At 38.0% G+C, this 24,012-nt stretch overlaps 1 protein-coding gene across 1 annotated transcript; it reads right to left on the bottom strand.

The window, feature by feature from the left end:
- Positions 1 to 1,184: 1,184 nt before the first annotated feature.
- On the bottom strand, positions 1,185 to 22,985 carry LOC119809447 (phospholipid scramblase 2-like). Its single transcript, XM_042054735.1, is given in 8 exon segments — positions 1,185 to 1,232; positions 4,103 to 4,264; positions 5,537 to 5,698; positions 7,088 to 7,308; positions 9,890 to 9,932; positions 14,002 to 14,042; positions 14,045 to 14,230; positions 22,937 to 22,985. Coding segments are annotated over 8 exon segments (912 nt in total).
- Positions 22,986 to 24,012: the final 1,027 nt, after the last annotated feature.

Raw genomic sequence — 24,012 nt, 5'->3', positions numbered from 1 at the left:
ATGGGTTCATTTCACGCAAATCCTTTGGGAAGAGTCATTTTTCTGTTGTTGTAAGCTAGCAATCTGTATCAACTGAGACTGCTTTTTTTTTATATGAAATGCACATATGGCCAAAACTCCTGGCAAATAGATAGCATAGTCTTCTAATTGAAGAAAGTTGCAGCTGCTCATAGTCAACAGCAAATACACTCCCATTCTAGACAGCCTTTGGTTTCTCATGCCAGGCATTGTGTTCTTATTCCATGGAGCAAACACTTGGGAGGTGGAGAAGAAAGTATCAGGAACTGACATGAACAGTAGGCTGCAGATGATTTTTACTATATGGCAGAGGGTAATCAGTCAGAGCTCTGTGGCTGGTCTCTCAAGGATCAGCATTCTAACCCCATCTCTACCTTTCCCCATTCAAGCCCTGTGTTTTCTACTGACTTTTAGCCTATTCCAGATTTTATACTCCCCACTTCAAGGCTTTTACATTTTTAGGTGTTGAGTGTAAGGGAGGAACATCAGAGTGCACAGGAAGCTCTCTTTCCCTTAAAAGGAGAATTAGTGTCTGCCCAGTACTCAAGAGTGAATTTGATGCAAATTTGAAGCTACAGAACAGATATCCCATATCCAAAGTTCTCTTCATTGGCCTGAGCCACTTTCCTGTATTTTGAAATCCCTGGTCTTCACAATGAAGCCTTTTCCCCATTATCTTCTATGATTTTAATTTGGGAAACAACTCATGTTCAGGGGCATGCATTAGATTCCCATAGTTCTTAAACAGACCTTAAAAGTTTGATACTAGTACAATTGGAAATTTTGCTACCAGAGGTTAAGTTAATTAAGGCTCAAGGATCATCACAGAGCTTGGAAGATAAAGGATCAAGTAGGGGAGCACTCCTTTCATTTGATGGTAGGATGAGAGTAGGAACAGGAAAGTTTTTAACTCTTATGCTGATTTTTCCCAAGGGAAAGCGAATAGCCCCTATAGTATATGAAACGGTCTATAACCAAGTGAGCTAGGAAATAAATTGTGATAACTCGAAAAGCCAATCATATGACAGTGGAGTTGGGCACATCCTAGTTTAATTCAAGGATAGATGCATGACTTTAATGAAAAAAACAACATCTTTTCTTTGAGTCTTGATCAACGTTCCGGATTCACATTTTCTAAGGACACATTCATCGATTCATTAAAATAATCATAGTTTTGGTCTCTGGCCTCTACCGCTTTCAAAAAACATGAAGTCCTAGATAAGAAGAAAAGTAGTAAAGTCAATTTTAAGCAACAAAAGTGAGGCTACTTTTCAAATTAAGAAAACTGGGGGAACCCAGGAATGGGAAGCAGTGGAGTATTGAGTTTGATGCCATAGTGGTCTGTGTGGTTAGAACTTTTCTCAAGCAAAGTAAAGACAAACAAGACAATAAGACAAGCAATAATAATCAAAGTATAAACCAAACCAAAGGGAAAAGAAGAATAACCAAGGGAAATGGGGTATGTATACTACAAATGAAATACTTTATGTTCACAATAATGAAACCTTTTAATAAACAACAAAATGGATAATCCTGGAAGATGGTATATAACATGAAATGAGCCAAAGAAGAAGATAAAATATAGCATAATCTTCAGCTGTGACATGTAAAAATGTTAAACTCTTCATTCTAAAAAAGGGAGTAGAATTGTAGCCTGAGGTTGGAAGCTGAGTTGGGGGAATAAGGGTTGTACCAAAAACTCTAAATGTTCGTTAATGAAGAATAAATTCTAGTGATTCACACAAGGCACTGGGACTGGAGGTGTATCACTGCACTGTATATTTCAAAATTGCTAAAGAGTAGATTTTAAATATTCACATTGCAAAATAAAGACAATCCTTAAGGTGATTGATATTTCAGTTAGTTTGATTATCTCACAACATATACTTTTACTAGAATGTCATTTAACCCCATGATTGTCAACAGACACAATATTTTTCTGTTGAAGTAAATGAAAATGCTACAATATTGAAGCCTTAATTAAGAATTAGTTATTGCACATATCTCAAATTTGCAAAAATAGTTTGCTAAATTTAGTGACTCCCAGCCTGGTTTTATAATTACTAACATGACTATGCTTGGCTAACCTATTATTTCATTTCTTAGATCTTTATGACTTTACTCTCATTATTGAAGAACAAATTTTTTTTAAAATAAAATCTCACCTGTGTTGAAACTCATACCTGAAATTCTAGCACTTAGGTGACTCAGGCAAGAGGATTTCCATAGCAGATGCCAGTTTAGACTAAACAAGGATACTTGGTCTCAAAAGAAAATTAAAAGCAAATATGAAATGCATCATGTCTTAGGGTTTCTATTACTGTGATAAAACACCATGATCTAAAATGACATGGTTTATTTTAGCTTAGAGCTCACATAGTCCATCACTGAGGAAAGTCAGGTCAGGAACCCAAATACACTAGGAACCTGTAGGCAGGAGCTGATGCAGAGGCCATGAAAGGATGCTGCTTACTGGCTTGCTTGTCATGGTTTAGTTTGCCCTTTTATAGAACCCAGAACCAACACCTCAGAGGTAGCACTGTTCCCAGTGATCTGGGCCCTTACAAATTTAATCATCAATCAAGAAAATGGATGACCAGAAGCAAATCTGATGGGGGCATTTACTCAGTTGGGGTTCCCTCTTTCAAAATGACTCCAATCTGTGTCACACTGACATAAAATTAGCCAACATCCCATGATATGTTTCTTCAGATATATATGGACTTCATTAAGCTTATTCACAGTCACAATACCATTGCTGCATTCAAAAATCAGTAGTTTATTTTAGCATCATATAGCAAGTGTTCATATTTCCCTGAATGCCACACAAAGGTTTCACTAATTTGATAAAATAACCTGTCTCTGTAACCTTTAACTTTAATCACATGGGAGAATTTCCTGGATATTCAACAAACTTCTGATTTTGAGCTTGAAACTTAGTATAGGCACTGACAAAAATCTCAGGACCACTGCTTTATCCCAAATATTTCCTGTAACATGTTAGACAGATCTAGAGATTTGTTTGAAAGTATATTATTGATGCTTACATTTTATTTTATTTGGTATTTAATCAAATAATATGTCAAGATAAACTCTTTGATTCAGAAACTTCTATTCCATATAAGTATTAATTCTTTGACGTCTAAAGTTAACTTTCTGTTTTGTAAAGTCAGAACCTCTTAATAGATGGGCTTTGAATCTTTGATTTGAAACTGTGTAGATTCTTTTTTTTTTTTTTTTTTTTTTTTTTTTTGGTTTTTCGAGACAGGGTTTCTCTGTGGCTTTGGAGCCTGTCCTGGAACTAGCTCTTGTAGACCAGGCTGGTCTCGAACTCACAGAGATCCGCCTGCCTCTGCCTCCCGAGTGCTGGGATTAAAGGCGTGCGCCACCACCGCCCGGCTGTGTAGATTCTTTAAATAGAAAATATGTTCCTGAATTTTAAGGAAGACCTGAGATCATCTCAGAGCTGGGGATATACATCACCTCTTCTATAAAACCTTGGAAATAAGAATGTATTACTTACATTGGTTCGTTTTCTTTTTCCTATTTTTTTTTTAGAATCTCATACATATATACAATGAAATATAAACATACCCACTTCCCATCTCCCTCACTAAGAAAGAGATCTTTAAGTGTGCAGTTTTCTGCATTATCTCCATATGGTTCTGGGATTCCATCTGAAATAGTAATCACAAAGATGGTGTTGGAGGTCCTTCTGTCTACGTGCTGCTTTTATTGGTTAATGAGAAAGAAACTGTCTTGGCTTGTGATAGGGCAAAAGAACAGAGCTAGGCAGGGAAAACTAAACTGAATGCTGGGGAAGGGAGGCGAAGTCAGGGAGAAGCCAAGGAGCCGCCACCAGAGACAGACCTGCTGAAGATTTGCTGGTAGGCCACTACATCATGGTGATGCACAGATTAATGGAAATGGGTTAAATTAAGATGTAAGAGTTATCCAATAAGAAGCTAGAGCTAATAGGCCAAGCGGTGATTTAAATAATATAGTTTCTGTGTGATTATTTCAGGGCTGAGCAGCCAGGAACTAACAAGTGGCTCTCCCCCTCCAACACAAGGAATTGACTTACTATGAGGAAACACGCTCCAAGCATCACAGCCTTCATCTTCACATCAAGGTCTAAGGGGAACTGGATGCCGAAACTGTCCACATCTGTCAGTAACTCCTTCAGAAAACCAGACCAGTGCTTGGAAATCCTACCAATCACAATTTCTTTGTCGAGAGACATGATCTGAATTGAAAACAAAAATCAGTGAACCATAGGAGAAGTTTAAAAAGTTCTAGAAAACTAATAATAAACTACTTTCAGGGATGAATATCAGCAATGTGCCATTCAAATCATGCTCTCATGGAACTAAACATTGGAAGGCTTGTTGCATACAATAGGAATTTTTGGCATCATATATGAAAAATTCACAATGTTTTCCCAGTGCTTTCACTTATTTCCTAAAAGTAAATTGTATGTCAGCTTAAATTCTGTTAATGTTTAGGAAAATAGAAATAATATTAACTTTGCACATATCTAGACACTTTCTCATGTAGATCTATTTTTACTCCTACCAGTATATAATGTCTTTGTAGGATGTATTAAATACCCTCACACATGTTCAGAGCCTCATATGTACATGCTTTTTAAGATCTCTTGCAGTATTCACCTGTATTTTCTTAGAACTGCCCATGTTTGTGATTGACCATGCTTTGGTCATTGTAGGCAAGGCTTCATGTACACGTAACTGGATTCTAAGGGAGGAATGAAAACTCCACAGTTACCAAGTGCAGCAGGCAGTGTGACAGAGTGAACACAGAGACCAGCATTCACTGGCACGAAGAGAGGGTTCTAAACATGGAGACCAGCATTCACTGGCATGGAGAGAGGGTTGTAAAGGCGTATCAGGAAGTGGCAATCCTCATCCACTTTAAAGTATTTATGACCATTCTGTGGAAATGTAGGCCTCATTTGTTTTCAGGTTTTCTGACTTTCAAAGAGAATCAGAGAGTGAAAGTCCCTCAGCTTTAAAAAGTCCTCCAGGAAGTAAATGTAAGAACATGTTTTCCAATGGTCTGACTGAACAGGGAGATCCTAGAGAAGCATGACTGGACGGTAACCACTATACATGCACTAAGCTTTTTCTTCTAAAAAATATTCATTCATTTTTATTTTATATATGTGGCTGTTTTGCTTGCATGTAGGTCTATGTAGCATGTGCATGCAGTGCATGAAGGGTACTGTGCCCTTAAAACCCCTTTTCCTTGACGTTGCTTCTTGTCAGGTATTGGTAGCCAATACAGGAATTCTGGCTATTTTTCAGATGACTGCACCTTGTTCTTACTTGACAGCATCAGCAAGGCCCTTTCATTGGACCAGAAAATATTTCTCTGGCCACATTATTTCTCTTTTGAAATATTTGTACAAAAATCTCCATTTAATACAACCGCAGCTCATTGCAAAATATCTTTTACTTAGAAGGAAATGAAATCCAATAAACATGATCACGTCTGTTACCTCAAAATCAATATTTCCTCCAAAGCTGCACGTGATACATGGGCCAGCAATTTTTAGAACATCCTGTTTTTTCTCATTTTGAACTGTAAATGTTGGCAGACATGGGTGCCAGGTCTGAATAACATAACCTATTGGCACACCAGGAGGAGCTTGGACTTCTATCTACAAAGGAAAAAGAACATTGATAAATATGTTTATGATCATATTGTCTATTTGTGCCTTCATTTACTAAGAATGACACACAGTGTTCCAATCTGCAACACCCGTTAATTAGATCAGTACTATTTCTTTTCTTAGTTCATAGAGGAAGTAACTGTCCCAAAGAAAGATGAATTAATTTGCATCAGATTCCCCAGCTAATACATAGAAGGAACAAATTGAACACTTGACAGTTTGCATGTTTTATTTATAAAGATGAAAACTATATATATATAACTATATATATATGAAAAACATAAATGAAAACATTTATAAAAAACTGTCAAAATCATTTACAAACTCTTTTTCTTAAACTTGTTTACTAACAGTGACATATCTATATGGTCAGAGCTCTGATCATTGGTGAATTTTCAACTGTGAGTCTTGATGTTGTATAAGGAAAGGACGCTGAGCACAAGACTCATGGCCCTGCTACTTGTTTACTAGGAGGACATCACAATCCATGATCAAGCTTCATGACCATGTTATACTGGTTATATAGAACTTTCCTCGGATCCTTTCTCCTCACATACTGCTATGCATGTAAGATTATACCTTGTCTAAATAGCATGGACAACATATTCTTTATACACAACTTGTTTTCTCAGAATACAGTAAGTACGGTGTTAAACCTCAAATAACTTTTTCCTGTGTTCTCTGTTTGAGCCACACTATAAGGATATTATCGGCAGAATCACTGGAATATGCAGGCAGAACTGGTCATGGACTAGTGAAATCCAGGTAAAAGCTACCTTCCCTGAAAAGTTTCTATGCCCTTGTATCTGCTCTAAAAAACATCTTTGCTCTGATTAGGCCACCAAGTAATATGAACCAGACAGCAGGACTTTAGCTGAGGACATCTCCATCTGGAGAATATTTACTACAGAGGACATAACTTGCTGTGCTTATTAAAAGAAAAGAAATGAAAAATACAGAAGATGGTATTTTTTCTGTTTGTCCCTTAATGGAGTATTCAAATCATCAGACAAATCACAAGATGAATACATCTATCCTTATCCCAGCTCTTCTGTCAATGCACTTTATTTCTAGAAAACTGTTTCAGGATATCCTCAGACATGGAGCTCCATTAGTTTGATCCATACAAGTCATGATCATTTCTAAGAAGAGATGTGACCAAAATGTCCTCCCTTGAACATCAGAAAGTGCTATTTGAGATATCACTCCACCACTAAGGGGAGATTAGCCAAGGGCGTAGGCTTAGTCATTCAGCTTCCTTCCTACCGTTGAAGAAAGACCAAATATTGCTCATCGGTCACTTTTAAAAATATCAATAATGTGGCAAAAATTCTCGCTAAACTATGCTGCAAACTGTGTTGGTAAGTGTTCACAGACCTTCTGGAGACAGCAGGGGCAGAAACAAGAGCTACATCTTAGTGGTCGATTCAAAATTATGACTTCATGACCTGAGTTGTCAAGAATCCTCATGGAAAAACTCCTGTAGTCCCCACAGCAATTGCGTGTGCAGAAATTAGACTCCTCTACTGCATAGTAAACCTTCTGCCCAAGTTGGTTCTGAATTTTGTATTTGTTAGCTGTTTCAAAACCTAAAATGGCTAAAAGAGAAAAAGCATGAAAACATAATCAACGGTGCATTAAAATCCTACCCTAAGATCGTATAATATCTAGATATTCTGGGTCTAGGTGATATTCTAGATAACACAAGGAGAGGAAAAAAGGAAGAAGATATATACATATATATATATATGTATATATCTTCTTCCTTTTTTCCTATATATATACACCACACACACACACACACACACACACACACACACACACACACACACACACACACACACAATTCAGTCTGAAGGAAGAAAAGGCAGAAAAAAAGGAAGAGAGGCCAGCAAACTAAGAAGAAATCGAATAGCTCTGGGAGACACGGAAAACAAAACGGTTATTTTTGATACCACTATGGTTTAATTCATGAAGGAGACTGCTGCACAGGGCAGGCACAGTGGCGATAGATGTGTGGATAAATGTTCACTTCTCAAGCATAGTGTCCATGTATTATGGCTAAACTAAAGAACGGCTGACGTTTTTAAAATCATGTGAGTCAATAAAGCAAATCAATTGGTTTGAGACTTTTTTATAAACCGTATGTTTTTTCATTATCATTAAGCAATGAGGAGACTTACTCTCCATGCACACAGGTAAAATGAGAGCAATTGAAGGTGGAAAGGTGAGGGACAAACCTGCACTGAGCCAAGGTCCCCTTGAGGAGAGTAGGGAGGTACTGGACAAGGGGTGAGTGTCAGAAAGGTGCATGGCAACTCAGCTCAGATTTCAACTGTCCTATCACGATACCATGTCATGAGACCACAAATCCAAAGGCATCCCAAATGAACTCTATCTTACTGGTGTTCCTTTCAATGCTAAAAACAGACAGGTGCCAAATGCAGATTCTCAAGTATCATCTAACCAAAGTCTAGCTATGGAGGTCTTCTCTTATTTAGGAACAGAAAGAGTAGTTAATAGTCAAATTTGACCATAGAAAAATGTCCTTCAGAAGCCCTAGCACTAAGGACTCATTTTAGAGACTGGAAGATGCCTTGAATTCGGTCTCTTAAAAACTGGCATGGTAACAATACCTGCCACAAATATTTTTGTGAAGATTTAAAAAACTGAGAATTATTTTATTTTTACCGAGAGAACACCTATTATTCAAATAGCTGTTCAATGTGTAGCTTGAACTATACTCGTTGTATCCAACTTCTAGTGTTCTGCCAGCTCATTGGAAAATTAAATCCAACAAAATGAATCTATGCAGGGCTACAATGCAGTTCAGTGGTAGCATAATTGTTTACTATGCACATGACCCTAGATTGAGTCCTAGGAGTGCGAAAGAAAAAAAAAAACGATGGGACTCCAGCTGTAGCGTCTATTTACTTTTCAGTAAGATGAAAGTACATATGGTGGCTATAAACTCAGATGCTGAAAGCGACCAGAGAATTTGTTATCTTTTTATATTATTTGTAATATTAAAAATGACTCCATTTCAGAGAATAAGTAAAATTTGAAGATGTGGGTTTTTCTTTTGAATCACAAACTGATGAGCTAGTGAATGTGGATTAATCATACAGTGAGTGTAAATGCTGAGCAAATAATTTGAAACTCACATATCTAAAATTTAGAAATATACATAGTATATAAAATCTGACTTTGGCGCTTAACATTCTCAAAATATATACTGTAGAACTGAATATTTGCAAATATTCAAAATAAAAAACATTATGAAAAAAAGATAGTGTTTGTTTTCAAAGAAAAACTTGGTTTAGAAAAACTTAAGCCCAAAATATTATAATCTACATAAAAGGCAATTTAAATGAAATAAAGAAAACTATGTATTTTAATAAAGTCTAGAAGTGTGCCGTACAGCGCATGACCCAATTTTCCAATGAAAAGTAACTTTGTAAACAGGGGACCATGAATTTAAAAGGTGTATTCTAAATGTCAGTTGTTATCGTGTTCTGGTAGATAGACGACACTGTAGGTCACACATCTCCCCACAGTCTCGGCAATTATCATAATTTTCAAGTAGCTTCTTCAGTTCCTTTTTGCGCCTGGAGACACTGGACCTGTGGAGACATCTGTAGGCACCCGGCCATGCTCTGCACAGCGTCTCTAAGACAACAGGGCGCTGTGCTGAGCTAGGAAGTGCTGAGGAGCCCTATAACACGTAGATGTCATCGTCCTGCATGGCATTAACAGTGATTTTACAGAACAGCACCATGCTAATTCCAAAGATCATTCACTGTACGACCTGAACCATTGCCTGAGGTACTGTGCAAGCCTCACACTGGTTACAACATGGTAGACAACAGCTGAGAAACCAAGTAGGGTGGTAAAACATGGGGCAATTTTTAGATATGAGAGCAAAGGTAAGTTTTCAGTGTTCTTTTTTTAAATTAGTATCTGTATCATGAGGCCATCATAATATTTACCAAGAGATCCCTAATTTATAGAAATGAAAATTTCTAGATACCACTGCTTGTTTGAAGACTATGAGGAAAGACATTGTAAGCAACCGAGTTCTCCATCCTGCGTCCTCCAGAATGCTGTATTTGTGGTCTTCAGTGTGCCCTTACTTTCAGTGTCTTTCTAGAAATACGAAGAATAGAACAGAATACACACCTTCCACAAACTCGAACTGCTGGTGAATTAGAATGTGATCTATCTGTCACAGTGAAAAGAAAACGGAGAATTTCAGATGCTTTAGCTAACCAACTTTGGATTCGTATTTTTAGTGTTTATAACCAGATGCCAACAATTACGAGTATCAAATTCTCACAACTGTTTATTTTTTGATAAACCATATTTAACAACTTTTTATTAAAATATATCTACTGAAATAATTTATTATTAATGTGTGGAAATTAAGTCAGTTTGGCTTAACCTGACATATCTATAAAAATTAGAAAGTCCTGCCTAGATGATTTTTGTGAAATATGAAAACACTTTTATCCACATAAAGAGGTTTTTCTGCAAATCTGAAAGTTATTCTCGACATCATTATTTGTGGTACCTGAGGACTTACTTCTATACATCTTATGATCTGTGGGCTTTTTGTTGTAGTGGTGTTTCAGGTTTTGAGCAGGGTTTCCTTATGTAGCCCATGATTGCACTGCACTTACGATCTCTCTGATTTGGCTGGATTCAGGGCATGGGTCACCATGGCCTGCATGATGTTGACTCTTAAAAAAATGATTCAAAGTATTTTATTCAAATATAAACAAGTACGTATTCAGAAGACAGTTCCTTTGCTGAACTCCATATTCTCCCTTGTACAAACACTGAACTGCAGACACTTATTATAGCTATCTGACTTATAATACAAAGCAAGTGTCAACTTAACAATGCGATGTTAAACTACATGCAGTACCCCCAAACCCAGAATTACAAGAAGAGAGTAGAGCACTCCACACACAGAATATAAATTCATTTCTTCAGTACCACTTACTGAATCTGACCTCTATTATTTACTAAGCTATTTAACACATCAGGACATTTTATTCAGCATTGTGATTGCAGAGTGCAGGATACAGAATCAAGGTATGAGGTTGCAGAAGGCAGGTCTGCTTTCATAGGCTTATAATGCTGAGTCACTGAGGTAACTCGAAGGTTTCCTCCTATGAAAATGGCTGTAATTTTGTGCTTCTGCATCACAAAGATTCTGTAAAGAAAAGAGAGTTAACCCTTATAGCATATGCATAAGCATGCCCCTTCTCCACATCCATGCCAGATCTTGTTAATTATCTTCTTGATGATGGCTCTGGGTGAGGTAGAATCTCACAAAAAGGTTTTGAAGCTGTATTTTACAGCTAAGGATAGTGAACACTTTAGTGATGTTTACTAGACACATGTATTTTTCCCCTCTGAGAACTCTCTGTTCAATTTTATAATTTCACTGTTTTTGGTTGGGTGCTTTGTTTTCTTGACATTTAGGTTTTTTGAGTTCTTACTATACTCCATACACTAATCACCTGTCAAATGTATAGGTAGCAAAGATTCTCTTCTGTTCTCTGGGCTGCCTCTGCACTTATTAGCACTTTGTCTGTGATAAGAAGATTTAGTTTCATGAGAAACCATTGGCTGATTTCTGATCTTATGTCCTGTGTAACTGGAGGGAGTCTGATTTAGAAAACCCTCACCATGACTATGTGTGGACGTGAACTCGTTAGAAGTCCTATGCAGAAAGCGCTAGCCATGCCTACATGTAGAAGTGCACTCATTCCTTCCTTCTAGCACTTGCAGAGCATCCGATCTTATGATCCTTGATCCACACTCCTGGCAGTATTGTAAATGAATGCAGACACAGTGAAAATCAATCTGGAAGTTTTGCAAAAGGTTGAAAATAAAACTTCCATATGTTTCATGTATGTCACTTCTGGACATATACCCAAAGGACTCTACGTTTTATTGCAGAGATGTCTGCACACATATGGTCACTGCTGTGTTTTTCAAAATAGCTAAGAAATGGACTCACCCTAGATGTGCAATAACTGATGCCTGAAAAAGGAAAATGCAGTTCATGTACACAATGGAATTTTATCCATCTGCAAGGAAATTTGAAACAACAAAATTTGAAAGTGAATTGATGGAACTGGAAAATATCAAAGTGAGTGAGGTAATCTCTAATCTGGAAAATCAAACGCCATATGTTCTCTCTCAAATGTGAATAGGTTTGGATCTCTATGGATGTGTTTATTTAAATAATACTGTCTGTAGAAACCCTGAAGGGAGGAGAGGGGCATGGAAGAGCTGGGAGTGATGAAGAGGCCTTACAGAAACTGAGGAAGGTAGCAAATATGCGGTGTGAAAACTGAAGAAATACTGAAAGTGGCAAATTTTAAACAAAGACCAGGGGTTGAGGAGAACAGGAGGTACAGAGAGAGGGTTTACAGAAACTAAAGAATTCACATCAAAACTTACTAATTTATAAGCTTCATAATTTTTTCTTTTTTAATTGATTTTATTGAGATATATATTTTTCTCTGCTCCCTTCCCTATCTTTTCCTTCCCCTTCTACCCTCTCCCATATTCCCCATGCTCTTTACTCAAGAGATCTTGTCTTTTTCTACTTCCCATGTAGATTAGAACCATGTAACTTTATAATTTTTAACTGTCAAAATGAATAAACCATGTATGGTCCATAATACTTATCTCAGAAGCCGTGGGTTATAAAACCAAAATCCAAGGGCCAAGTGCGGAACATCTCCCTAGGAATTATTGAACAAGAAAGTTCCAGAGGCTCCCCAAACTCTACAGGTTATGACCATTGCTTACTGCACAGTTTGATTCCAGAACTCAAGGAAATCATACTTCAACTGAGCTGGCAGCTTCCTTCTTGCTGCTAGATTTAATACAGTTTGTAATCTTCAGACTTTATATTCTCGAACACCATCTTGTCAAGCAAGGAGTTCCTACTGCTGAAACAGCGGCAAGCTCTTCTGGAGGTAGACTACTGATTTCCTACAGGATCTGAAGTCTGACAAGAGGACATTCATGCCTTGAACCGGGGACCAGGTTCAAAATCCCATGGCTGGAAAGGTCACAGGCACCATCGATGAACCTACTATTTTCATTTGGCTAAAATGGACATATCATCAAACTGCCTTCCAAGTATTTATATTTATATCAACAGACCAGTGTTGCCCTTAGTCTTAATCAAAGATACTCCTCTCTGCCATGAATGGTGAATTAATGCAGAACCCACTGCTGGCTAAGGTGCTGAGGACAAGTGACTGATGACACGAAGTAGCCATGTCCCCATTTCACCTGCTCCAAGTCTCAGAGAGCATCACAGAAGATGGGGAAGAGAGGAGGAGCCACACGATGAGGAGAGACCTATGAACTCATAGCAGCTGTGTTTCCCTGGATAGGGATACACAATACTGAGCTGGTAAACATCTAATCACAGGTAATAAAGCGGTTCATGTTTCTCAATACTCCTCTGAGAACTACTTTTGGTCTCAGGCTCTCAGATTGCTGGCGGTGAGGAAGTCATGGTCTTTAGTAATTTAGCCACTAGTACCTTACCCAGGCACCTGGGGTAGGTCTGTTGAAACTCAGTGGTTTTCAAACAAACAGTCAAACACACACACACACACACACACACACACACACACACGCACGTATGCATGCACGCACACGCAGACACACTAAATAAATAAATAAATAAATAAATAAATACATAGGACAGAAAAATTGGATGAGGATTTGGCTTGAAAATAGTTGTCAGTGTAGGAGCGAGACAAAAGAAGGTAGGTGCATTAATGTGACCAGAATTTTATTGTAGACATGTATGAAATTTTCAAATATCAGTTAATGAGGAATATATTGTATAGTGAATTATAAAAAAACTAGAAATGTGCTGAATATTTACTAGCATTTGACTCTTATCATAAATCACTTCCAAGGAAATAGAAAATACAACTTCCTAAGATAGTCACATTTTACTTTAGAAAGAAAATAAATCCATAAAAATCAGTGACTCATTTTAGAATAGATGGTCATGTTTTATGGGTCGTGTCATAATCTCTACACCTGGAATATTGAGGTAGATGAATTAGGAGGAAATCAAAACAGTGGATCCTAAGCCTACTATAGCATCGAGTGACAACACCCTTTGTTAAAAAAAAAAAATCTGTTACTGACTCTAATTTTTATGAACCACAGTGATTGCCTACCCATAAGTAGACTAGAAGCATGGTCTTGTTTATGAAGCTTTATCTTTTTGAACTTACGTGGATTAAATATTCCAGTCCAGGTGGCACTTCAGAAGAGATGGCGCTGGAATCCATGGGGTCACAGCAGGCCCACCTGGCTGGTGAGATTCTGGCTGACTTTGGGTAATAAAGAAGGCTGGGCCTTCATCAGCATTGATGGGTGGTGGAACCGGACAGCCAGCCTGAAGTCCTGAGTAACCAGGATGTCCACTAGTTCCCGAAACAGGAGCGAACCAAATAGTTGTTACTGCACAGAAACATGGAATAACAAATCCTTTTGGAAATTACCTTAACTAGCTCTAAGATACATTTCAACTCTGGTATCTATGAACTTTAAAGTGTCATTGTTATTTTTTATAGCTACTTCAACAAAGTCCATGGGATATCACATCTTCACCTATTTTTGAGAGTTCTGGCTGTGATGAATCAGCAGACAACCTTTCCTTTGGCTCTGTAGCAATTTCCCCAAAACTGACACATTCCTCTCTGGAGGAAAAAGGGGGACCTCGTAAGCCTCAGCAAGTAAACAAATCTCACTGATCAAAGACAGCTGAAATGTACAACAGCAAGGTCCCTCCTCAAGAGCATAGGATCAGTTACCAAAGCCTCAGTAGAGAGACCTCTCTGCCTTTTGAGTTGACTGCAAGCTGTGCTGAGAGGTGTAGGGATGTGCCATGTGTGAGTTGTCAATCAACAAGGATGGGTTGGGCTTTGCCGTACCGCAGTTGCCTAAGAGATGTCCAAGCACCTATTTGTAACTTTTCACCCACTCTCAGATCCTCAGCTTGGACTTCAGTGAAGTTGTTACTTTGATATGTTAATGGTACCCTCTCTTAAGGGAGAAGACATCTGTTCATGCCTCGAAGGAAAACGTTAACACAACACCCTTGCCATTCAGCCTTGAATGTAAAATATGTGAGACAAAATCATGAATGATTAGAGTTATTTATATGAAGATTTGGCATGAGTTCATGGGAAAAAATGTTAGTGAGAAAACCAAAGCAAAGGATGTAAATTACTAATTCTAGGACCAAAGCATCTTGCAAAAACAAAAATTTGGAAACCTGAACACTAACTTCTCCTATATGTATGGAACAGGGGAAGGTTTTCTACTGTGGTGATTGTTAAGTAAAAATAATAAAAAAGGAGGCTCTGCGAGCACAAGAAATCCAATGAGGTCAAATCAAACCAGATCAAAATGCCCATCATTTTATTAAGTAAGACGCCCTCAGGCAGCCGAGCGCATGGTGGGGAGACAGGACAGCAGGGAGCCCATGCAGACCTGAAAACCACGTGTTTCTCCTCTGGGAGCCCACTTAAATACCCTATGGGAGTGGGACACGGGGGAGGGGTGGAGGGCAGGACCTGGCCTGCTGGGATTTGGAGTCCAGACCAATGCAACTCCCAGGCCAGGGGGCTGGGATGGATGCCAGGGGCTGGGGACTAAGCTTCCAACTTAACAGTGATATTTGTCAAGGTCTGGAGTCATTTGTTTATTTTTCACAGCTTAGGAGAAGGGTGGCACTGAAATGTGGTAGGTAAAATCCAGGAATGCCACCACCATCCCCACATGCCCAGAGTGACTTACTTGAAAATAAAGAATTCTCTATTCCAAATATTATAGTTCTATATGCAGAAATATGTATGGCTGCAATTAAGTTTCACAGGCTTATTTTTATAGTTTATAGAAAGGCAGTTTCTAAGCTCCATAATATAATAGCACTGATAGCTATGGGGAACCTAATTCTCAGAATAGGCAATACATTTAAGTAGAACACAGATGAGCAAATCCACACATCATTAAAAGTCGGGTTGAGCAAAAAGAAGACATATAAATGTCACAAAAACATAGCTTTATTTGTCAATTCCTTCTAAATAAATGAACATTCACACATGATCTATCATGTGATTGTATCTGTTGTACAATAAAGGAAACAATTATCAAGAAGATAACTTGCACTTAAGCAACTTACAATTAACTTCCAGGAGAAAGAAAATGTTTCTAAAATAAAGTTTTCAGACACAAGGCAGCCACTTCAGATAAATATAGCCTAAATGGAGATGGCAATGCCATGAAAGGAGAAGCTTTACGAGATGCTGGAGGGAGAAACAGTGGAGAAGGAAAGGGAAGCAAAAGTGAAAGAGCTAATTTAGGATGGGACTCTGGCAGGTCTACCAAGAGAGACATCCAAAGAAGAATAGAAAGCTCTGATCATAACACAACAGCACACAATTCCCCTCCAGAAAAAAGTCTCTGGAGAGGGCTACATGGCTTCTCTCAACTCCACCTCCTTCCTCCCAGCATCCAGCTTAGCTTTCCCTGCTTAGCTCTACTCTTTTGCTTTATCACAAGCCAAGACAGTTTCTCTATTAAACAATGGTATTCCCAGCTTACAGAGGGGAATCTCACATCAATTGTTTGTTTGTTTTCTCACTTGCTCAGATACATTCTTATATAGCCCAGGCATACCTGCCAATGGATGATGCCGCCCACATTGGATTAAGACTCCTGTGTCAGTTAGCAATTTGCAAATGTCTGCTCAAACATGCTCACGGGCCAGTTTGATGGGAACAGTTCCTGAATAGAGGTTTTCTCCACAGGTAACTATTGTGCCCAGTTGACACAAAATCCTGGCACAGTTGACCCCTTGTAAACTTGACACAAAAATGCTTCACTGTTCAACCATGTTTCCTTTCTTGTTTGCCCTCAAGATCTCAAGTAATATCACAAAATAAAACGGTCCTTGGAACTCATTCAAGATTTTATGAATGCTAAAGGGTTTGGGTAGCTCCACCTCTTTAACTCTCACATCTGGAACACACAACTTGTCTTGTAGGCTTGGGTTTGCACTGCTCCACATCTTCCTCTGTCTTTGGTGCATGTTCTACTGTCTCCAATATGCTAGTGTCTCCACTGCCACTGAGAATGTATCTTTCCCAATGAATTCTCCACCTCCAGTAGTGCCAAGCCTCAGCTTTTCTTAATGACTGACCCCTTCAAGCCTTTCAAAACCAGACTATGTGGGAGACTCTTATACATTATCAGATTCAACTTCCAGATTCAGGTATGTCCTTGGTCACCTCAGTGAGTCACAGATTCTGTGCACTGACCTTAAAGAAATATGTTCCAGAAGATTTAACCTTAGTGAAATTAATGAGTGGTCTCTTATTAATCACAATTGATTTTTTTAGCTCCAGAAAATCACCCTCAATTGTCCCAGTAAAGCAAAGATTTCAGTTCAGTTGTGGTGGTCACTTTTTAATCATAGTCAGTTAGAGACTAGATTACCAGAAACCACAGATTCTTATTTCAAATTATCATGAGACCATCCCTAACAGTGTTTAAGGGATTCTCAATATTTCCTCTGGAACTCCATGCCCTAAGCCTCTCTCACATGTAGTGATCCAAGCATTGTCTTCTAAGTTCTAGTAATAGCTTACTAAGCTTTGAACTCTCAATGGCTTTTCCAGGTAAAAGCTCAAAACTTCTCCATCTTTTTCCATAAAACATTCCAAGGCCTAAAAGCCTGGACAGATTCTACACCAATATGCTATTCTCTAGTAACAATCTCCACCATGGTTCACTTTCTGCTGCTGTGATAAACAGCATGACCAAAAAAAAAAAAAAAAACTTTCAGAAGAAAGGGTTTGTTAGTTCTACACATCCTAATCTCAGACCATCATTGAGGAAACACAGGGCAAGAACTCTGGTAGACGCCGGAAACATGAAGGGAAGCTGAATATCATCATACTTTACCTGGTTTTTGTGTTACCTTTCTTATACACTCCAGGTATATCTGCAAAGGTGTGGTACCAACCCACAGTGGTTCAAGTCCTCACACTTGCATCAGTAATCAATCAATCATTCAATAAAAAATGCTGTATACACATGCCCACAGGCCAATCTAATAGAGATAATTCTTTAATTAAACTTCTCTTTCCAGGTGACTCTAGTTTCTGTCATGGTGAGAAAACTAACCTTGCCTTTTTTTAAAGTTAAGTAGAATTAAAATTAGATGTATGCAAATAACACAAAATATCTAGGATTAACTCTAACAAAACAAGTGGAAGACGTGTATGACAAGAACTTTAAATCTATGAAGAAAGAAATTGTAGAAGACATCAGAAAATGGAAAGATCGCCCATGTTCTTGGGTATATAGAATTAACAGTAAAAAATGGCAATCTTCCAAAACTAATTTATAGATTCAATGATATGCCAATCAAAATCCCAGCAAAATTTTCTTCACAGACCTCGAAAGAACAATACTCAACTTCATATGAAAAAGCAAAAAAACCAGGATAGTGAAAACAATCCTGTACAATAAAGGAATTTCTGCAGGCATCACAATCCCTGGCTTCAAACTCTACTATAGAGCTACAGTACTGAAAACAGCCTGGCACTGGCCTAAAAACAGACAGGAGCACCAATGTAACCCAATTGAAGACCTGGATATCAATCCACATGTCTACAAACTCCTGATTTTTGACAAAGAAGCAAAAAAAAATTATCTAAAATCGAAAAAAGAAATAATATTTAACAAGTGGTGCTGGCATAACTGGATATCAACATGTAGAAGAATGAAAATAGATCCATATCTATCATCATACACAAAACTCACTTCCAAATGGATCAAAGACCTCAACATAAAGCCAACCACACTGAACCTCATAGAAGAGAAAGTGGGAAGTATACTTGAACACATTGGCACAGGAAACAACTTCCTAAATATAACCCCAGCAGCACAGACACTGAGAAAAACAATGAATAGATGAAACATCCTGAAACTCAGAATCTTCTGTAAAGCAAAGGACACGGTCAACAAGACAAAATGGGAGCCTACAGAATGGAAAAATATTTTCACCAGCCCCACATTGGACAGAGGGCTGATCTCCAAATATACAAAGAACTCAAGAAATTGGTCATCAAAATACCAAATAATCCAATTTAAAAAAAATGGGGCACAGACCTAACCATAAAACTTTCAACAGAGGAATCTATAATGGCTGAAAGACACTTAAGGAAATGTTCAACATCCTTAGCCATCAGAGAAATGCAAATCAAAACAACTCTAAGATTCCATCTTACTCCTGTATGAATGGCCAAGATAAAAAACACTGATAACAACTTATGCTGGAAAGGATGTTGGGTAAGGGAACACTTCTGCATTGCTGGTGGGAGTGGAAGCTAGTACAGCCACTTTGGAAATCAGTATGGTGATTTCTCAGAAAATTAGGAAACAATCAACCTCAAGACCCAGCAATACCACTCTTGGGCATATATCCAAAGAGTGCTCAATCATACTACAAGGACATTTGTTCAACTGTGGTCATAGCATCATTGTTTGTCATAGCCAGAACCTGGAAACAACCTGAATGCTCCTCTACCAAAGAATGGATATGGAAAATGTGGTATATTTACACAATGGAGTACTACACAGTGAAAAAAAATAATGACATCTTGAAATTTGTAGACAAATGGATGGATCTAGAAAAAAACATATTGAGTGAGGTAACCCAGACACAGAAAGACAAATATCATAAGTGGCTTTTAGACATAAATAAAGCAAAGAAAATCCAGGCTATAATTAACAGTCCCAGAGAACCTAGACAACAAAGAGAACCCTAAGAGAGAGAGACATACCTGGATCTAATCTACATGGGAAGTGGAAAAAGACAAGATCTCCTGAGTAATTTGGGAGCATGGGGAACATGGGTAGAAGGGGGGAGAGAAGTTGGGGGCGGAGAAAAATATATATTTCAATAAAAACAATTTTTAAAAAAGTAGATGTATGGCTCATGGTGTTTAATTCTGTCAAACTAATAATGGTCACAGCATATTCAAACACAATTTCAACCTGGTTGAGATGAGCATTTGAATGTGTGGACTGAATAGCTAGGTTTCCTCATCCTATGTAGATAGGCTTGCTCTACTCTTTTGAGAGTATAAACAGTGGAGAACAGAAATCTCTGCTGCTTTTCTTGGGTTAGAAAATGAGTATTCTGCTCTTAATACTCCTGGTTTTGGGACCTGTAAACCCAAAATGGACTCTAATTCACTGGTTTCCCTGATTCTTGGATGGAATTACACAATGAAATGCTTTTGATTTCTTTCCTCTTTAGAATTCACTTTGACTCTTAAACGTTGTGTGAAAGTAATTCATAGCTTTATGTCTCTTTTTAAATTTACTTCTGCTTATTTTTAGTGTAGTATATGTGTGCATGTGTGAAAATGTTCATGTACCAAGGGGCCTTTGTGAATTTTAGAGGAGAGCTTTTGATAAACAGTATCTCTCTTCAATATGTGTACCCTAGGGACCAAACTTAAGTCATCAGGCTTGAAGCTATGAAACCTACATGCTGAACCATCTCACCAGCCCAACCTCATATCTCAGGCTACATATTTCCCACTGCTCTTTTCTCCAGAGGACTCTGACTAATTTAATGGCTCTTCTCCAAGGCATAACATCACACAGTTGGAGAAATGATTGGACTGTGGACTGTGTTATAGTTGGGTTAATTAAACATAGCCAGATAATTGTTTCCCCATTCTTGTATTTTTAAAGATGCCAAAAGACACAGAAGCATTTATACTTTACTAAAATATAAAAAAGCTTGGACAAAACAATGTTAACAAATTCATGCCCTATAATTTGCCTTAGGAATGATAATCACTCACAGAATTTCACATCACAATTTGATTAGCATATGCTCCTTTCCAACAGTTGAGTGAAGTTCTAGGAGTGAGAACCATCACACCTAATATACATTTAACATTTGTGAACTCCTCTGTTGAACTCATTCCATCAGAAATCACAAATCAGCTTTGTTGCTGATCTATTTAATCACTGTGTCCCTTTACTACTAGGGGAAGAAGAAGCTGTGCAGTTGGTAGACAAAGTTGACCTCCTAATTTATATGGAGACAGGATTTTGAAAGAGAGAAAAAAAATAATGGTGATTTGAAAAGGAGAAGGAGATTTTAACCACAGGTTCTGACTGACACCTCTTTCCATCTGGGACAGTAGGAATTTGAACACAGTTACCTTCCCAATCCTAAACCTAACAGTTGTCTAGGAATATAGCCAACAACACCCTAGATTCAATACCATGATTAAATGGAACAGAGGAGAAAGTGTTTATTTTGGTTTAGAGTTCCAGAGATGATAGAGTCCATCATGAAAGGAAGGGAAGGAGCAAGAGGTCAATGTAATGGTGAGGGAGCCAAGTGATCATACTCCATCAGCACACAGGAGACAGAGAGAAAGAGAGAACAATAAATACAGCTAGGCTATAAAATTTCAAGGCCTACCCCAGGGATATACTTCCTCCAGCAGAGCTCCACCTTCTAAAGGTTCCGGAACCTTCCCAAACAGTCCTAACAGCTAGGTACCAAGTGTTCAAAAACATGAACCTATGAAAGATATTTTGCATCCAAATCATAACACAAGGTTAATATTTACACACACATATAATTATGTATGTGTGGATTATTTGCATATACACAAATTATATAAGACTATGTTAAGTGACAGAGAATTTAAAAGCCTGAGTACTTTAGTTAACTAGCAATATTGTGTTTTCATATTATAAATATTCTTTTTACAAATATTTAGAAAAAATGTTTTGTTTCTCAGAGTAAAATTTATATGGACAGAAGAATACATTGAAATTCAAGACTTTCAGTCTTACCAATAAAAAAGTAGCCCTGGCATATGAGCTGCTGAAGCCAGAGGACTATGAATTCAAGTCCTGTCTCCAAAACAAACAGTAAATCAAATACCTTAAAGGGAGACGTTAATAAACATTGTCTCTAACATAAATAGTTAGCTGAATACCTTGAAGAAAAAACATTAATAACCTTCCAGGAACATGGGGAAGTTGAGAGGTTTAATTTCACCTGAGTCATCTTCGTTCACTTGGTTAGAGCATTGTTCAGTATCAAAGCAACTTTCTTGTTGTTGCCTTTGCTTGCTTCTACATTAATGAGAGGGAGTAGCTCAGAATAGCAAGCAAGCACAGTAGGTCAGACAGGCTGTCCATGACCCCACAGCAAGCAGGGGAGAGTTACAGGCTCAGAAGAGCAGCTGCTTGTCCATTGTCATTGGTTTGTTTGTTAGTTTTGGAAAACATTTAGCCAATTAATGTTTGATCTGTTGTTTTACGTACAGTTGGGTAAAATACTATACAAAGCTGTCTGTAATTAGTTCTTACCCTACGTGTGTTGTTTTCTTGATGTAAACTGTAGAATTTTTTTTCAGGCAGACTGTCTTGCAAATTACACCTCATTTATAGTCCACTACACTTTAGCACTTTTGACTTGCGTTTTTCATTTCATTGTGCAGTGTTCTCTGTGGTGTGGTTGTCTAGAAGGTCTTCTTTTAACTCTGCCCTTGATTTTGGGTTCTAGATTCCTATAATTCCCTTTTTTCTCCTTTATTTGAGATAAGAACCAAACCCTCTCTAGGGGTGAATATTCAAAAAGGAGGCCTGTAAAACAACTTAATCTCCTCCATTCATCTGTCCTTTACTTATTTCCAGCGTCCTTAAAGAGCTTCTGGGTGTCCCTCCTGAGTGTTTAGTTCTGTACATTGGAGAACAGAGTACAGCATGCCTACTCCATCTCTCCTGGGTCTGGAACCTTTCCAGCATTTTTTGAAACTCCTATTCCATTTGTACTATACTTCCTATAAGGTATGCATGCACATGCATGAACTAAGACCTATGCACAAATATATATTTTATAAAGATTGATTGCAATTCATATGAATTGAAATATTTGACAGTTGCAGAGAATTATGCTTCATGACCTGTATTTGGGGTGGATTGTTACATATACAGAGGGAAGAGTTTCAATGAATCAGCGATTGTTTTTCAAATATTTCAGACTTGGGTCAGGAGAGATGGCTTTTTAGTTAATAGAGCATAGTGCTCTTGCAGAAGACCTGAATGCACCTGTGGAAGACGGCTCTAGAGTGCCTGAGAGATCCAAGCCGTCAAACATTGTCTTTCGGCTTCGGCTTCTACAGGCAGCTTCACTCACATATATGCATGTTCTCCTGTTCTCCTCTCTCTCTCTCTCTCTCTCTCTCTCTCTCTCTCTCTCTCTCTCTCTCTCTCTCTCTCTCTCTCTCTCTCTCTCACACACACACACACACACGAGGGAGAGAGAGAGAGAGAGAGAGAGAGAGAGGAGAGAGAGAGAGAGAGAGAGAGAGAGAGAGAATGTAAGAATGTAATTTATAAGAACTGTTTTATAAATGTAAATCTGATTCCTGACCACTAGAGGGCTCAGTGTAAACTTTAACTTAACTCTCCTTTTCTTACTGGATTGAACTGGTTCTACCATTCTGCCTTAGATTCTTTCACCAAGATCTCATTTCTTTAGCACTGATAACGAAGAATAAAGATATTAGAATGAAGACTGAGTGTTTAGCGTATTTCCTGATCCAGCAGAAGTACTTAGTGACTGTCAGCACTGGCATAATTATTACAGAAAGATCTGCTTAGGGTTTTGTTCATTTCTTATATCCTTATTATTTTTCACCCATACATGTTTTGAAATAAGGTATTTGCTCTACACTAAATCATTTTCTCCCCGTGGAAAAATTCAATTGTCTGGCATCTTAAGGAATGAGTTTAGGCTTCTACAAAGATGCACTACCTGGAAACTTGGCCCAGTGTCATTTGAATAATACTCTCTAAAATCTTTGTTTTGGGATAAAATTATAGGAATTAGATTTTGAAATGCTCATGTAGTTCGGCTTGCTATAATCTAAATGATTCATCCGTGAGATCTGCTTTGTCTTCCCTGACGTTAGACTTCTGCTTAGACACTGCCTCTGCCTTCTGATTTTCTGTCCTTAGTGGATTCATTAACTCCTCCCATGGTGGTGGACAGATATGAGCGCGCTCCCCTTTCCCTTATTTATTAGCTTATTTTTATTTTGTTCTTTGTCATGTAGTTTAGAATTCAATTGTTCTAAATGAACTGATGTTGATTAAGTCAGAAGAATCAACCTTAGACATAT

Source organism: Arvicola amphibius, chromosome 3 (assembly GCF_903992535.2).
Source record: "Arvicola amphibius chromosome 3, mArvAmp1.2, whole genome shotgun sequence".
Classification (NCBI taxonomy): Eukaryota; Metazoa; Chordata; class Mammalia; order Rodentia; family Cricetidae; genus Arvicola; species Arvicola amphibius.
The sequence above is the reverse complement of the archived record's forward strand: the minus strand, read 5'-3'. Positions and strand labels throughout refer to the sequence as shown.